At 45.2% G+C, this 16,952-nt stretch overlaps 1 protein-coding gene across 1 annotated transcript in view; it reads left to right on the top strand.

The window, feature by feature from the left end:
* LOC107295329 (transducin-like enhancer protein 1) overlaps positions 1–16,952 on the top strand; it is a 76,114-nt gene that overhangs the window by 41,637 nt on the left and 17,525 nt on the right. Inside the window, exons 9-13 of the mRNA XM_015824638.1 lie at positions 2,563–2,758; positions 5,953–5,969; positions 8,891–8,992; positions 10,823–10,867; positions 12,369–12,517. Coding sequence (XP_015680124.1) covers positions 2,563–2,758; positions 5,953–5,969; positions 8,891–8,992; positions 10,823–10,867; positions 12,369–12,517 — 509 coding nt within the window. The remainder of the gene's footprint in view (positions 1–2,562; positions 2,759–5,952; positions 5,970–8,890; positions 8,993–10,822; positions 10,868–12,368; positions 12,518–16,952) is intronic.

Genomic DNA, 16,952 nt, shown 5'->3' with positions numbered 1-16,952 from the left:
GGGACTGGCCTAAGGGATTTTATAGGGGTTTTAAATTACTTTTAATTGGACATATTTAAATATTTCGTTTTAATTAAATTTTTAATTAGGCATAATATGTATATATGTTAGTATTTTATCGAATTTGTCAGCCGCCCTGAGTCCGTAAGGAGAAGGGCGGGATATAAATGCAATTAATAAATAAATAAATAAATAAATAGCATAGTCAAGCCAAAAACTGAGTTCCCCTCCCCTGAGCACATAGTATCAAAGCTCCAATTAACAGTCATAAATCACATTCTCCAATTAGTTTGAAATGCAGGCTTCCCCTCCAGTTCTCCAGCCTGCCAATTCTTATCATCTCTTATTTCAATAACCTTGGTTCTCACACTAGGTTCAGTATTGTTATGTCTAGCTAAACTCTCATGCACGTTCCTCCCCCCAACATCATCTAACTCTAACTCTAAGAGTAAAACATAAGAAGAAAATGGTTGCATCTCCAACTGTTGTCAAAGCAAAAAGATCCGATGTTAGCAGCGTTGACACACCTCTCCACAGAACCGGTCCCTGGTGCCCAAAAGGTTGGGGACCTATGCATTAGGGTCATGACAGTCGTAAAACAGACCATCCTATGACTCAGCCAATTTTTTGACCCTTTTTTTGTTGCAAAGGCCAATTAAATGAATCACCATGGACATTAATTGAATCCATGGTGATCCCATTACTTGATATGGGTTTACAGTATTGCCTAAAACTGTAAATGTGGATTAATTGCCATGTGGTCACACGACCACGGAAGGCGGATGGGCCGTTGCAACTTCGGAACCTGGTCGTAAATACTTTTTCGGGGCGGGGGGTGGGATCTGTGGTAACTTTAAACGTTGAATTGTATTTCCCGCCTTTTTTTAACCACACCCTGCAGACCTCAGGGGACTCTGCCTTTGAAGAGGTTGCTGACATCTGTTACTTATTTTTTTTCTGCGTGCCCGTCTCTGCTTTCCATCCAGCTGCAAAGGCTCCTAGCAGCTAATATCTAATTAATAAAAATTAATGTGGCAATAACGATGCAAACAATAAAAGGGAATGCATTAAAACCCGTCCTTGCTATGGCTCTCGGGCTTCAAACACGGCTTCCTTGTTTTATAGCGGTGTTTTTCACACCGTGCTGCACACACAGTTGTGCCAGGGGGTTGTTTCTAGTGTGCCGTGAGATTTTTTTTTCCTTCTTTTTTTGCATTGTGTACATTCCGTACAAGTCTGTTATTATTCAGCTCGGTACAGATAACAGATAGTCCTCGTTTAGCAACCAGAATTGGGATCAGCAACTCGGTTATTAAGTGAAGCAGTTACTGTGAAAAACCCAGCCTTACTTTTTTCAGTTTTCCTTCCGTTTATCAACCTGCAAACATCATAAATACAAAGATCGATTGTAGGTAGTCGTCCTCCACAAAAGCCAGCTGGGTGACTCCGGCCCGATCACCAGGAGATGGTGAGTTCTAGTCACTTAACTCTCAGCCCATCCCATCTCACAGGGTTGTTGCTGTGAGGAAAATAGGAAGAGGAAGGATTATGAGACATGTTGGTTGACTCGTAGTTATTTACAAAGTACGAAAGGCAGGATGGATGGACAATTAATTAATTCCAAAGGCCATCCTTTAAACCAGGGCTTTTCAACCAGTGGTACGGGTACCACCTGTGGTACATTGGCACCTGGCAGGTGGTACGCGAACATCCTAGAAAAGTGGTAGCGGGGGAGGGGAATGAGCTGAACCGGTGGCAGCACCGCACAAGCCTGAGTGAGAGATGGCTGGAGTTGCAGGGCTGTCAGGGCTCAGCGGAAGCGCCAGGATCAGTGCCGCTTTTTAGCTGATCGGCGCTTCTTCAGGACTGTCAGGGCTCAGCGGAAGCGCCAGGATCAGCGCCAGGCTCCAGCTGGAGCTCTGTGCTGATCCTGGCGCTTCTGCTGAGCCCTGAAGAAGCACCAATCAGCTGGAATGTTGCAGCATCTCCAGGGTCTTGTGATTTACATTCAGATGCTTGGCAACTGATTCATATTTATGACGGTCCCAGTGTCCCAGGGTCTTGTGAAGTGACCAAAACCTGCTGCAACCACCCAGCAGACGGGGGGGGGGGGGAATAAAAACCAAACACCCCCCACCCCACCCCCGCTGCCAATCCTCAACAGAAATGCTCACAACAATGAAAACCTCGGACAGGAGGAAGAGCGCCACCGGGCGGGCAGGCAGGTGTCTTACTCGGCTGTGGCTTGGGGGGGGCACTTTTTTCAGTGCCATTGTAACTTCAAACAGTCACTAAGTGAACTGTTGTAAGTCGAGGACTACCTGTACTTTATCACTTTTTTCCCTTTTTTTTTTTTGGTCAAGTTTTTGACACCTTGCTAGGCGACTGGTGGTACTCTGATGTTGCCATATCCTAAAAGTGGTACAATGGGTGAAAAGGTTGAAAAGCCCTGCTTTAAACGCCAGCGCATGAAAAATGCACGTCTGCTTTTAGGGCTTCCTTAAACGGTAAAAAAGGGAAGCGGTTGATCTGAGGCTCTTCGGTTTCTTTCTGTCTCCTCAGCACCAGCTTCAAGCTCAGCACCTCTCCCACCACGCGCCCCCCATCCCGTTGACCCCCCACCCTTCCGGCGTCCAGTCTGCCAGCTTGGCCAGCCTCGGTAGCGCTTCTGGGCTGCTGGCGCTGTCGGGAGCCCTGGGGACACAAGCTCACCTGGTCGCCAAGGATGACCGAGGGCTTCTCGACGCCGATAACCGAGGTAGGTTTCTCCAGATCACCTTTGGTTCTGCGAGAGTAGATTCCCTCGGCTTTGCTTTGACAGGGAGCTGTGAAAGGTTCTCCTGGTTCAGGGGTGGGCAACCTTGGCCCCCTCATGACTGGTGGACTTCAACTCCCAGAATTCCTGAGCCAGCCATGCTGAGGGGAAAGGGAGAGGTTTCCAAGCTGAGCCATGCTGGCTCAGGAATTCTGGGAGTTGAAGTCCACGAGTCATAAAAGAGCCAAGGTTGCCTACCCCTATCCTAGAATGAAGATTAAGAGCAGGGGTCTTCAAACTTGGCCCTTTTATGACTTGTAGACTTCAACTCCCAGAATTCCTGAGCCAGCCACGCTGAGGGGAAAGGGAGAGGTTTCCAAGCTGAGCCATGCTGCCTCAGGAATTCTGGGAGTTGAAGTCCACGAGTCATAAAAGAGCCAAGGTTGCCTACCCCTGTCCCGGTTGATCAACTTTGCCTAAATGGGAGGGAGGGGAGGTGGGAGGCTGGGTCTAGCAGGATTTCTCAACCGTGTTAACTTTAAGGTGTGCAGACTTTAATGCCCAGAAGTCCCCAGCCAGCATTTTTGGACTTCAACTCCCAGAATTCCTCAACGGGTATTTGTGGACTTCAACTAACCAGAATTCCCTATCACTGTTTGTGGACTTCAACTACCAGGATTCCCTTGTGAGCATTTGTGGACTTCACTCCCAGAATTCCCCAGTCAGCATTTTTGGACTTCAACTCCCAGAATTCCTCAATGTGCATTTGTGGACTTCAACTACCGAATTCCCTACCACCATTTGTGGACTTCAGCTCCCAGAATTCCTCAACAAGCATTTGTGGACTTCAGCTCCCAGAATCCCCTAGCCATCATTTGTGGAATTCAACTCCCAGAATTCCCCAATGAGCATTTGTGAACTTTCAACTCCAGAATTCCCTAGTGCGTATTTGTGGACTTCAAATTCCAGGATTCCCCAGCCAACATTCATAGATTTCAGGTCCTGGAATTCTGGGAGTTGAAGTCCACAAATGCTGGCTAAGGAATTTTGGAGTTGAAAATTCACAAATGCTCATTGGGGAATTCTGGGAGTTGAATTCCACAAATGATGGCTAGAGAATTCTGGCAGTTGAAGTCCACCAATGCTCCCTAAGGAATTCTGAGAGTTAAAGTCTTAAAGTTGCCCTGTTTGAGAACCACTGCTGTAACTTGTGGGTTTTCATTGCAATATGCAGAAACATTGAATGTCTAGTTTAAAACAATTTTTCACTTTGATCTTGGAAAAAAATAGCATGCTGGTTTGGGCATTCTGGATGTTGTAGTCTGCATACCTTCAAGTTTCTAGGTTTGAGAAATACTGGTGTTTTGAGTGGTTTTGAAAGAATGCACCGACCTTACAAAATACATTTGCTCATTGGCATTGAGATTGCCCTTCCCAGTGAAATGAGCTTTTTTTATAAGGTGGGAATTCTGAGGGTCCCAACCCAAATTTAGAAATGGGTTGTTAGGAAAAAAAGTCAACTGTAAGTAAAAAAGAAAAAAAAAAAGTATAAATATAGAGCAGTTAGCCAGATGAATTTGCTATTACTAGCTCTTTTATTTATTTCATTCAGTGTATTTAGCTCCGGGGCATCCAACTTTAAGACTTGGGGACTTCAATTCCCAGAATTCCCTTGCCAGCCATGTCCCAGTCCAGTCCTCAAACCTTAAAGTCGCCAAGATTGGACCCCTCTGATTTAGCTCATGCTAGATAGTTTATTAATGAACAATTTGCAACATAGTTACAGATAGTCCTCGACTTGCGACTAATCCTTTAAAAACCTTCTGAAAGTAAAAAGGCGCTGGCCAAAACTGACATATGATCAGTCCTTGCACTTACGACTATTACAGCATCCGGGGATCGTGTCATTCGTGACCTTCCCAGACGGCTTCCAGGAAGCAAAGCCATTAGGAAAGCCGACAGAGAAGCCTGGAAATCACAATTACGTGATGTCTCACTTAACAACCGATCATTTAACCATACTTAACAGCCAAATTAAAAAAAAATCATGTCTTCGCTCAACACCAAAAAAAAAAAAGCTCATAAACTCAGATACAGTCCCCTGGTGCTTCCCTTCACGGCTGCACCGCATAGCAACACATTTTCCAAGTCGTAGGTCGAGGACTACCTGTATTTCTTAGATCAGAGGTCCCCAGCCTTTTGGGCACCAGGGACCGGTTCCGTGGAGAAAGGTTTTTCCGCGGACCGGAGAGGGCGTGGTTTTGTGTGCTGCCTGCATCCCACGGATGGGGCTTTGCTTGTTTGTGCGGACCGGTTGTTGGCATGCCACGGCCCGGTACCGGTCCACAGACCGGGGGTTGGGGACCCCTGAATTAGAGGATCAGCTGCAAACCTTGACCTATGTCGGCAGCCGAGGAGAAAAGAATTCAAAGTCCTTTTCGTTGCTAGTCACCCCTGTCCCACTTATCGCTGGCCCTAGACTAGTGATGGCGAACCTTTTAGAGACCGAGTGCCCAAACTGCAACCCAAAACCCACTTATGTATTGTTGGGTGCCGGGCGGGTGTGGCTCATTGGGTGGGTGTGGCCTATTGGGTGGGCATGGCCTATTGGGTGGGCGTGGCTGCAGTGGTAATGGCAGACTGGGTGGGACTAAAAAGTTCAATCAATTCCAACTTTGCGAGATCTTTTTTTTTCCCCCGCGAGAAGTTGAAATTGATTGATTGAACCTTTTTTTTTTTTTTTTTGCACACGGCGGTGGAGGCCTAAGGCAAAAAGGTTTTATAAAACCCAGCTGAAGGCCTAGGACTGGGGCAATGGCACGCGTGCCCACAGAGAGGGCTCTGCATGCCACCTGTGGCACGCGTGCCATAGGTTCGCCACCACGGCCCTAGACAAATGCCAGCCCCCAATATGGATAATTTTAGCGGTACAACTTTGACAAGGAATGAGAGGAAAAAAAAAAGCCTCAATTTTGGAGAGGCATCCTCTTTCCCAAATGTCTTTGAACCCCCTCCTCCTCCTCCTCCTCCAATTAAAGAGAGCGGAGAAATGCAACTCCGTGATAATTTAATTTTCACATTTTGTACCGTTGTGGCGTGGGGGGGGGGTTTGGGTACAGTTGCAGGCGTTCTTCTGTTTTGATACTAAAACCCATCTCTTCTTGCCTTGTTGCTGTTCCGTGTTGCCATGGCGACAGAGAGAGACCCCGGACCCGTAAGTCTCTTTGCTTTTTCACCCCCCCCATCCTTTCTTTCTCTGCACCCTCCCCCCAATTGTTTCTCCTAGCCCCCAGCAAGGAAGAGAACCTCTGAACCAAAGAGAATAGGAAAAGGCTGTTTATCACCAATGGAGTTTTTTGCTGGGTTTTTTTTTGTTTTTTTTTTACAAAAGCTGTTATGATGATGTAAGTAGAGTGGTGCTTGCACAAGACATCCAAGAAATAATGGCCAAGAAGCTGGCACAAAAATCTTGACAATTTGAAATTTGCCGGGGGATTTTTGGGGCCCTTAATGCAAATAATTGGAGACAATCAAGGAATAAGGACCAAGAAACTTGCACAAAAATCTGACAATTTGAAATTTGCCGGGGGGGTGGGGTGTTTGGCCTTTAATGCAAATAATTGGAGACAATCAAGGAATAAGGACCAAGAAACTTGCACAAAAATTTGACAATTTGAAATTTGCTGGGTTTTTTTTTTAGCCCTTAATGCAAATAATTGGAGACAATCAAGGAATAAGGACCAAGAAGCTGGCACAAAAATCTGACAATTTGAAATTTGCCGGGGTGGTGGTGGTGGTTGGCCTTTAATGCAAATAATTGGGGTCCTTTCTGGATCCGATTCTGCAGGCTGAACCCCCAAATAGGTTTCCAGATTCCCAGGCTCCCTCTGAAAACGTGCACACTCAAGGGGTGACTTTCTGTCTTGGAAATAAGCAGGAAGAAGGTTGGCAGGCGGGGCAAAACGCCCCTTTGGGGTGTATTTAGATTGGATTAGATTAGATAACCTTTATTGTCATTTTTTTGCGGTGACCGCACTGGCACAGATTAAAAACAAAATTCGGTTGCCACACACTCTCAAAAGAAAATATATAATATACCCATACATAACACACATTTCTTCCAACATATTAACAACAAGAAAAAAGTCAAGGAAACTGTAGGTCCACTAAAGAGAGAAGATGGCAAGGAAGTAACGGGCAGCAGGGAAAAAGCAGAGCTGATTAACTCATTCTTTGCATCAGTCTTCACGCAAAAAGAAACTATAGCCCAACATACCCCAAAAACTACTGCAAAAGACAAACTAGAAACAAAAATTAAAATAAGCAAGAAAATGGTAAGAGAACACCTATCCGACCTTGATGAATATAAATCACCGGGACCTGACAGATTACATCCCAGAGTTCTGAAAGAGCTGGCAGATGTTACCTCAGAACCATTGTACCATATTTTTCAAAAATCCTGCAACACTGGAGAAGTACCTTATGATTGGTGAAGGGCTGATATGGTTCCCATCTTCAAGAAGGAAAAAACAAAAACACCCAGGAAACTATACAGACCAATCAGTTTAACATCAATACCTGGGAAGATCTTGGAAAAGATAATCAAAAAACCGATCTGCGAACAATAGAAGCAAACAAAGTTATAACCGGTAGCCAGCACAGGCTTGTTAAAAGCAGATCATGCCAAACCAATCTTATTTCATTCTTTGATAAAGTGACCAAATTAGTAGACCAACGAAATGCTGTGGACATAGTATACTTTGACTTCAGTAAGGCATGAGGGTCTTACTGACAAAAGTAGGCCACAACCTACTGCTTGGTAAGCTAGAAAAGCTAGAAAAAGATGGGATAGACAACACCACCATCAGATGGATCTGTAGCTGGCTGACAAACTACTCAGCGAGTAGTCCTCAATGGCACTACATCTACATGGAGAGAAGTAAGCAGTGGGGTACCACAAGGCTCCGTCTTAGGCCCAGTACATGAAGTATTAATACCACTTTACAATGCCTTAGTAAGGCCACACTTGGAATACTGCATCCAGTTTTGGTCACCAGGATGTAAAAAAGATGCTGAGACTCTAGAAAGAGTACAGAGAAAAGCAACAAAGATGATTAGGGGACTGGAGGCTAAAACATATAAGGAACGGTTGCTGGAATTGGGAATGTTTAGTTCAATGAAGAGAAGGACGAGGGGGGACATGATAGCAGTCTTCCAATATCTCAGGGGCTGCCACAAAGAAGAGGGAGTCAAGCTATTCTCCAAGGCACCTGAAGGCAGGACGAGAAGCAACGGATGGAAACTGATCAAGGAGAGAAGCAACCTAGAACTAAGGAGAAACTTCCTGACAGTGAGAACAATTAACCAGTGGAACAACCTGCCTCCAGAAGCGGTGAATGCTCCAACACTGGAAGTTTTTAAGAAGAGACTGGACAGCCATTTGTCTGAAATGGTATAGGGTTTCCTGCCTGAGCAGGGGGTTGGACTCGATGACCTCCAAGGTCCCTTTCAACATTATCACTATCATTATTATTATTATTATTATTATTATCATCATTATTATTATTATTATTATTATTATTATTATTATTATTATTATTATTATTATTATTATTATTATTATTATTATTATTATTATTATTATTATTATCTTCATAAATGACTTAGATGAGGGAATAGAAGGGGAACTCATCAAATTTGCAGATGACACCAAATTGGCAGGGGTAGCCAACACCCCAGAAGACAAGCTCAGGATTCAAAAAGATCTTGACAAAGGAATTCTGGGAGTTGAAGTCCACAAGTGTTAAAGCAGAGGTCTTCAAACTTGGCTCTTTTATGACTTAGCTTTTTTGGCCGCTGCTGCACACTGCTGGCTCATGGTCAAGTGATCGTCCACTAGGACTCCAAGGTCCCTCTCACAGTTGCTGTTTTTGAATCAGGTCTCACCTAATCTGTACTTAAACCCTTTTGATTTTTCCTGCCTAAATGTAAAACTTTGCTTTTCTCTACATTAAAACTCATTTTGTTGGAGAGGGCCCATTGTTCCACTTTGTCAAGATCTTTTTGAATCTCCTTCCGTCTCACTGTGAAACAGTCCCCAAGCTTACGTCCCTTTTTCGTCTTTTTCTTCTGCAGAGCTCTTTGGTGCTGTCGAACGGCGAAAGGATGCGGGCCATTTCGGATTACTTGAACAGTAGCAAAAAAAGGAAGACAGAAAAAGAATACAGCACAGATTACGTGAGTGGCTTCCCTTTTTGAGCAAGCAGGCCTTGGGACGAGGGTTGGGTGCCGCTCGGCTTCAAATTTTTTGCAAGTGGGTGACGGAGTCGGTCTGTGTCCTTGTTGCTGGATATTTTTCCTTCCTTCTGAAACTCGTAGCCCAGATAAAAATACAGGTAGTCCTCCACTTATGACCACAAATGAGCCCAAGATTTCTGTGGCTAAGGTGAGACTGTTGTTAAGTGAGTTTTGCCCCATTTAATAATAATGATGATGATGATGATGATGATGTTGGAAGGGACCTTGGAGGTCATCTAGTCCAACCCCCTGCTCAGGCAGGAAACTGAATACCATTTCAGACAAATGGCTGTCCAGTCTCTTCTTAAAAACTTCCATTGTTGGAGCATTCACCACTTCTAGAGGCAGGTTGTTCCACTGGTTAATTGTTCTAGCTGTCAGGAAGTTTCTCCTTAGTTTACAACCTTTCTTGCCACAGTTGTTAAGTGAATCACTGCAGAGACTGGACAGCCATTTGTCTGAAATGGCATATAGGGTTTCCTTGCCTGAGCAGGGGGTTGGACTAGATAACCTCCAAGGTCCCTTCCAACTCTATTATTATTATTATTATTATTATTATTATTATTATTATTATTATTATTATTATTATTATTATTATTATTATTATTATTACTACTACTACTACTACTACGACGACGACTACTACTACTATTACTACTACTACTACTATTATTCACATGGTTGTTAAGTGAATCTGGCTTCCCCCATCGACTTTGCTTGTCAGAAGTTCATCAAAGGGGGATCACATAACTCCCGGGACACTGCAACCATCGTAAATACGAGTCAGTTGCTAAGCGTCTGAATTTTGATCACGTGATCATGGGGATGATGCAGCGGTCCTAAGTGTAAAAAGCAGTCATACGTTATTCGTTCCAGTGTCGTCGTAACTTTGAATGTCACTAAATGAATTGTTTTAAGTCGAGGACTACCTGTACCATATCGGACAGGTTGTTCTCGACTTACAACTACTTGATTAGTGACCGAAGTTACAACAGCCTTGGGGAAAAAAAGTGACTTACGACTAGTTTTCATACTTAAGACTGTTGCAGCATCCCCATGGTCACATGATACAAATTTTAGCAGTCAGCAACCAGCGTATATTTAATATTACCATTTATTTATTTGAAAATTACCATTTGTTTGAAACGTATAGGGTTTCCTACCTGAGCAGGGGGCTGGAATAGATGATCTTCAAGGTCCCTTCCAACTTATATTATTATTATTATTATTATTATTATTATTATTATTATTATTATTATTATTATTATTATTATTATTATTATTATTATTATTATATTTACCATATGCTTAGGATATGGCTGCAGTGTCCCAGGCTCATATTGTCGCCATTTTCAACCTTCCCAGACATCTTCCAACGAGCCGAGAGACAGTGGGGGAAGCCAGACTTGTTTAACAACCATATGATTCACTTAATAACCGGAGATTACCTCGACAACCATGCAATTCACTTCATAACTGATGCGTTTCACTTAACAACCGTAGCAAAAAGAGATAAAAATCAGGTGTGACTCCTGTAACGACCATACGGCCTAGCGAGGGATGTTTCTATCCCAATTGTGGTTATAAGTTGAGGACTACCCGTATGAAATTTTTCTTGTTCTTCTGCAGGTTGCGGCCTTCATCTGCAACTCCTGTTCTGATGACCCAAATGTCCCCTTATCAGTTTGCATCGCCCTCCCCCCCCGCTTCCTGAATGTCACTGAGAAATAAATCTCTTTTTCTGTCCACCCCCCTTTTGATTTCTTTCAGGGTAGCGATGGGGAGAAAAGCGAAGATAATCTGGTCGTGGATGAGGTTAGTTTTACTTAGTATATATCCTGGTGTGTGTGTGTGTGTGTGTGTGTGTTAAGTTCTAAAAATGCTTTAAAGAGCAATGAAGCTGGGGGGGGGGGCTTCTGGCACCCGGAGGAGGTAGACCAGTGAATTTAGGGGGAACTGGAAGGGTGGAGTATATATTGAAGCAACAATGAATGGCTTAAAGGAGCATTTCTTGAAGTTGTAAGATATGTGGACTTCAACTCCCAGAATTCACCAGCCAGGCACGCTGGCTGGGGAATTCTGGGAGTTGAAGTCCACAAGTCATAAAAGGGCCAAGTTTGAAAAAAACACTCACTTCTTCAAGGATCTATTGCCAAATTCCTCCTCTGCCACCTGAAATGTATTCCTTTATTTGTTGGATTTATATGCTTTCTTATATCCTATATACAGGGGTCTTCAAACTTGGCCCTTTTGTGACTTGTGGACTTCAACTCCCAGAATTCCTCAGCCAGCGTGCCTGGCTGAGGAATTCTGGGAGTTGAAGTCCATAAGCAGGGGTCTTCAACCTTGTCCCTTTTATGACTTGTAGACTTCAACTCCCAGAATTCCTCAGCCAGGCATGCACGTGCCTGGCTGAGGAATTCTGGGAGTTGAGGTCCACAAGTCGTAAAAGGGCCATGTTTGAAGACCCCTGCTATATAGGACATACAAGTAGTCCTCGACTTACAACAGTTCATTTCGCAACCGTTCAAAGTTACAACGGCACTGGAAAAAGTTACCTTTGAGCTTTTTTTTCACAGTTATGACCATTGCAGCATCCCCGTGGTCACCTGGTCAAAATTCACATGCTCAGCAACTGACTCATACTTATGACGGTTGCAGTGTCCAGGATTCCTCACGTGATCTCCTTTTGCGACCTTCTGACGGGGGAAGCCAGATTCACTTAACAACCCGTGTTGCTAACTTAACCGCTGCAGTGATTCACTTAACAACTGTGGCAAGAAACGTCGTCAAACGGGGCAAAACCCACTTAACCAATGTCTCACTTAGCCACAGAAATGTTGGGCTTCATTTTGGTCGCAAGTCGAGGACTACCTGTATAACTCTCCTCCTTCCCCTCAGGCCCCACAACAGTGACCTGAGGGGTGAGTTAGGCTGAAAGAGATCGTCAAGGCTGGGGGTCCAGGGGGTGACATTGGGGCAGTCCATTCAGTCTCGGCCTAACCTACCCTACAGGGTTGTTGTTAGGGGCACCAGGGGGGAGCCCTGTGTCTGCCACCTGGAGGTCTGAGAAAAGACTCAGAATTCGAAGATAGTGGGGGTTTTTTTCAAACTAGGCCACTTGAAAACCTGAGACCGTCAACTCCCAGAATTCCCTGCTGGGCTGAGGCATTCTGGGAGTGGAAGTCCACAGGTGTTCAAGTGGCCCAGCTTGAAAAACACTGTGAAAAATAATAAATATGAGGGGAGAGGGGCTGAAAACAGGGAGATGAGGAAGATTAAAGCCTAACCTAGGTCTTCCCTCTCCCCACCACAGGATCCTTCTTCCCCACACAGCGTCCAGTCTTTCTCCTCCCGAGAAAATGGGGTCGACAAAGCTACTTTGCATCGGAAAGAGTTGGGCCACCACAGCCCCACATCCATGGCGTCTTCCAGCAGTGCCTCCCCGACTCGCCCGACCAAGGAGCTGGCCACAGTATGTCATGAGGAGGGATGGGTTCCTGGGTGTGCAGGTGTGGGGGTGGACTACAACTTCCGTCATCCCCAGACAGCTACGCCAACAATGGGGGCTGTTCTCCCACATCGTGCAATAGCACCCCTGTTTGATATTAGTCTTCATTTCTGCCCAGTGCCTCCCGAATATTGTGGGACTACAATTCCCAGAAGTCCTTGCTGCCTGGGAAGGTTGGAAGGGCAGGATTCACATCTGGGGAGGGGGGGCCACCAGCTTGGAGAAGGTGCGGCATTTTTGGTGCGCTCTGAGTTTGAATGTTTTTCTGGAAGATGTTTCATTACCAAACTTGGTAACGCCATCAGTGTTGGAAGAGAATGGGATTTATGGAGTGGTGGAGAAGGGGAGGAGGAGGAAGGAAGGAAGAGAAAGAGGGGGAGGACTGTGTGGGGGTCCTTGGTTCTCTCTGAGCTTGCTTGTTTTTCTTGCAGACGTTTCATGACCAGCAAGGTAACATCATCAGTGCTAGTAGGGGATGGGGTTTACTCTCATTTTGTATTCTAGGGCAGAGGCCTTCAAACTTGGCCCTTTTATGACTGGTGGACTTCAACTCTCAGAATTCCTCAGTCGGCCATTTTGATGAAACTGCGGGCTTGGATCCAAACCAGGGGTCTTCAAACTTGGCCCTTTTATGACTGGTGGACTTCAACTCCCAGAATTCCTCAGTCGGCCATTTTGATGAAACTGCGGGCTTGGATCCAAACCAGGGGTCTTCAAACTTGGCCCTTTTATGACTGGTGGACTTCAACTCCCAGAATTCCTCAGTCGGCCATTTTGATGAAACTGCGGGCTTGGATCCAAACCAGGGGTCTTCAAACTTGGCCCTTTTATGACTGGTGGACTTCAACTCTCAGAATTCCTCAGTCAGCCATTTTGATGAAACTGCGGGCTTGGATCCAAACCAGGGGTCTTCAAACTTGGCCCTTTTATGAGTGGTGGACTTCAACTCCCAGAATTCCTCAGTCGGCCATTTTGATGAAACTGCAGGCTTGGATCAAGACCAGGGGTCTTCAAACTTGGCCCTTTTATGACTCGTGGACTTCAACTCCCAGAATTCCTCAGCCAGGCATGCTGGCTGAGGAACTCTGGGAGTTGAAGTCCACGAGTCATAAAAGGGCCAAGTTTGAAGACCCCTGTTCTAGTGGCTTGCCCTGCCAGTATTGGTGGGAGGGTTCTTGGTAGTTCCTTGATTAAGCTGTTGTTTATTGTTGGCTTGTTTGGCAGTGCTTTGCTTGGGGTATTGCTCACTTCTTGGTCTGATGTTAATCTTGGAGTTAATCTCTGCTTATTTGGGTGTTGGTTGCTGGTGGGAAGATCGTTTGGTATTTTATTTTTCCTCTTTGGCTTTTTGATGGACTCTTTTGAATGGTGCATAGATGTTGTTCACCTCTATGTGTCTGTTGATGGCCGATTTATCTGAGTGCCAAGGAATTCTCTAGTGTTTTTAGACTTGGCTTGGTCTAGGGCAGAGGTCCCCAAACTTTTGGGCACCAGGGAACGGTTCCATGGAGAGAGGTTTTTCCGCGGACCTGAGGGTACGTGGTTTTGTGTGCTGCCTGCATCCTGTGAATGTGGCTTTCCTTGTTTGTGCGGACCGGTTGCTGGCATGCTGCGGCCCGGTACTGGTCCACGGACCGGGGGTTCGGGACCCCTGGTCTAGGGTGGTCACAATTCCCCATTGGAGAAGATGGCTTTCCACTAATCCTCCATTAGATCACTGTTTTTCAAACTTAGCCACTTTCAGATAAGTGGACTTCAACTCCCAGAATTCCCCAGCCAGCATGATGGAGTTTAAATTCACAGGTTTTAGAGTTGCCAGAGTTGAGATCTAGGTCCAAGTGAAGCCATCAAACCAGCCAGCTGGTGCCCAGACCAATTTATCCATTAAGCACAACAAGCACAGTACTTAGAGCCCACAAAACATTTTAATTTTTTCCCCCTGTTAATAAAAATGAAGTAGAGGTTACGTATTTTTGTATTTTTACTACAACATTCATTTTGTTGGCTTTTAAAGGAAAAAAAAAACCCCGTTAACGAGAAAGCACTCAGCTTCAGCATCAAATCAACAATCTAGTGTAAAAGTTAGTAACTGACTTCATAATTAATTAGCAGCAGTGGATTATTGCAAGATAATACACATACTGCGTACTGTTTCCTGTTTCTCAGTAAAAAAACCCCCAAACTATTGAAAACCCTATGCAATATCATTTTTAATCCTATTGCTTTTTTTGGAGGGAGGGGTTCCAAAAGGCAAAAATACCTAGAGCCCTCCCCCAAAGCCAAGCAGTTAACCCGCTCTTACAACCATTCATTTCATGATGGTGACAACAGCCTCAGAAAAAGTAATTTATGACCTATCCTGGACGGTCACCCTGCAGTTACATGATCACAATTCGGCTGGTTGGCATCAAGCTGATATTTACAACAATTGCCATGTCTTGAGGTCACGTGACCACCCTTGGCAACGTCCCCAGCCTATTTCCATTAAGCAGAGTCAATTGGGAGAGCTGGATTCTCTTAATGACCATGTGATTCACTTAACAACCACTTAACAATGCCTTGGTGAGGCCACACTTGGAATACGGCACCCACTTTTGGTCACCACGATGTAAAAAAGATGCTGAGACTCTAGAAAGAGTACAGAGAAGAGCAACAAAGAGGATCAGGGGACTGGAGGCTAAAGCATATAAGGAACGGTTGCTGGAATTGGGTATGTCTAGTTTAACAAAGAGAAGGACGAGGGGGGACAGGATAGCAGCGTTCCAATATTTCAGGGGCTGCCCTAAAGAAGAGGGAGTCAAGCTATTCTCCAAAGCACCTGAAGGCTGGACAAGAAGCAACGGATGGGAAACTAACCAAAGAGAGAAGCAACCTAGGAGAAAGGAGAAATTTCCTGACAGTGAGAACAATTAACCAGTGAAACAACCTGCCTCCAGAAGCAGTGAATGCTCCAACACAGGAAGTTTTTAAGAAGAGACCGGACAACCATTTGTCTGAAATGGTATAGGGTTTCCTGCCTGAGCAGGGGGTTGGACTAGGTGACCTCCAAGATCCCTTCCAACTTTATTTATTTATTTACTAGCTGTACCCGGCCACGCGTTGCTGTGGCTCAGTCTGGTAAAAGCGTGTGTTGCTTTTACGTCCAACAGATGGCGCTGTTTTTCAAAAAAGCATGTTTTACCTGTCACAGGTGTGGCATCTATATAATATAGGTATATAAAAACACGCGCGTATTCGAATGCAGCGTTGTGTCAAAATTTCAAAGCAGTCGGTGAAGAACTTTCGGAGATTTAAGATTTTGAACAAACGAACATTTACATTTTTATTTATATAGATTAGTATTAGTAGTATTAGTAGTAGTATTACTACAACCACATGACTCACTCAACAACTGCAGTAAAAAGGCTCGTAAACTTGGCTCCTGTCCTGTGATGACTCGCTTTATGCAGAGATGGAAATTCTGATCCCAGCTGTGGTCATAAGTTGAGTTAGCTCTACTGCAGTCCTGGGCAGTGGGCGTGGCCAAGCACCCTGGATAGTTCCTATTGGCCAGGCCGAGCGTTCTAAGACCTGGAGGGCGGGAGCACGAGGTCAGCCACAGAGTGTTCACCAAATCCTTGACTTACGACCACAATGGAGCCCAACATTTCTGTCGTTCAGCGAGTAAAGAGAGTTTTGCCCCTTTTTTCAACCTTTTTTTGCCACAGTTGTTAAATGAATCACTGCAGTTGATAATTAGTCACCCGGTTGGTAAGTGAATCTGTCTTCAGACGGTCGCCAAAGGGGATCTCATGACCCAGGGACACAGCGACGGTCATAAATATGAACCAAAAGCCTAGCCTCCGAATTTTGGATCACATGATCACGGGGTCCTCTAACGGTGAAAAAACGGTCCTAAGTCACTCTTTTTCAGTGCAGTGGTAACTTTGAACGGTCACTAAACGAGTCATCGTAAGTCGAGGGCTGCCTGTGCTGCAAGGCCCCTTTGGGAGGAGGAGGAGAGCGCCAACGTCCTTCCGTCGCTTGCAAAGAGGAAGCGATGTGGGTTTGTCAGAATCCCTCCGCTAACATCAGGGCTGGAGAGAGGCATTCCCTCTTGGGGCCCTGGAGGTTTTCCAGACCCGGATTTTGGCAACGGCAGGGCGCGAACAGCTGCAGGGGAAGCCGGCTGCTGGATTAAAGAAATGTTGGATTTCTCCCCCACACCTTCCCCCGCAACCTTCCTGGCCATTCCCCCCCCCCCAACTTCTCTGGCCAGATGCCCGGAAAGGCCTGTCATTCTTCCAAAGCTGAACGCCAAATTCTAGATGGCCTTTTCCGAAGATCCCTGTTGTCTTTTCTTTTCTTTTTTTCCCCCCCCTTCCTCTTCCTTTTTTTTTTTTTTGCAAG

This window comes from Protobothrops mucrosquamatus, unplaced genomic scaffold (assembly GCF_001527695.2).
Source record: "Protobothrops mucrosquamatus isolate PMUCROS unplaced genomic scaffold, P.Mucros_1.0 scaffold2302, whole genome shotgun sequence".
Classification (NCBI taxonomy): domain Eukaryota; kingdom Metazoa; phylum Chordata; class Lepidosauria; order Squamata; family Viperidae; genus Protobothrops; species Protobothrops mucrosquamatus.
Note: the sequence above shows the minus strand (reverse complement) of the source record. Positions and strands in the feature narration are given on the sequence as shown.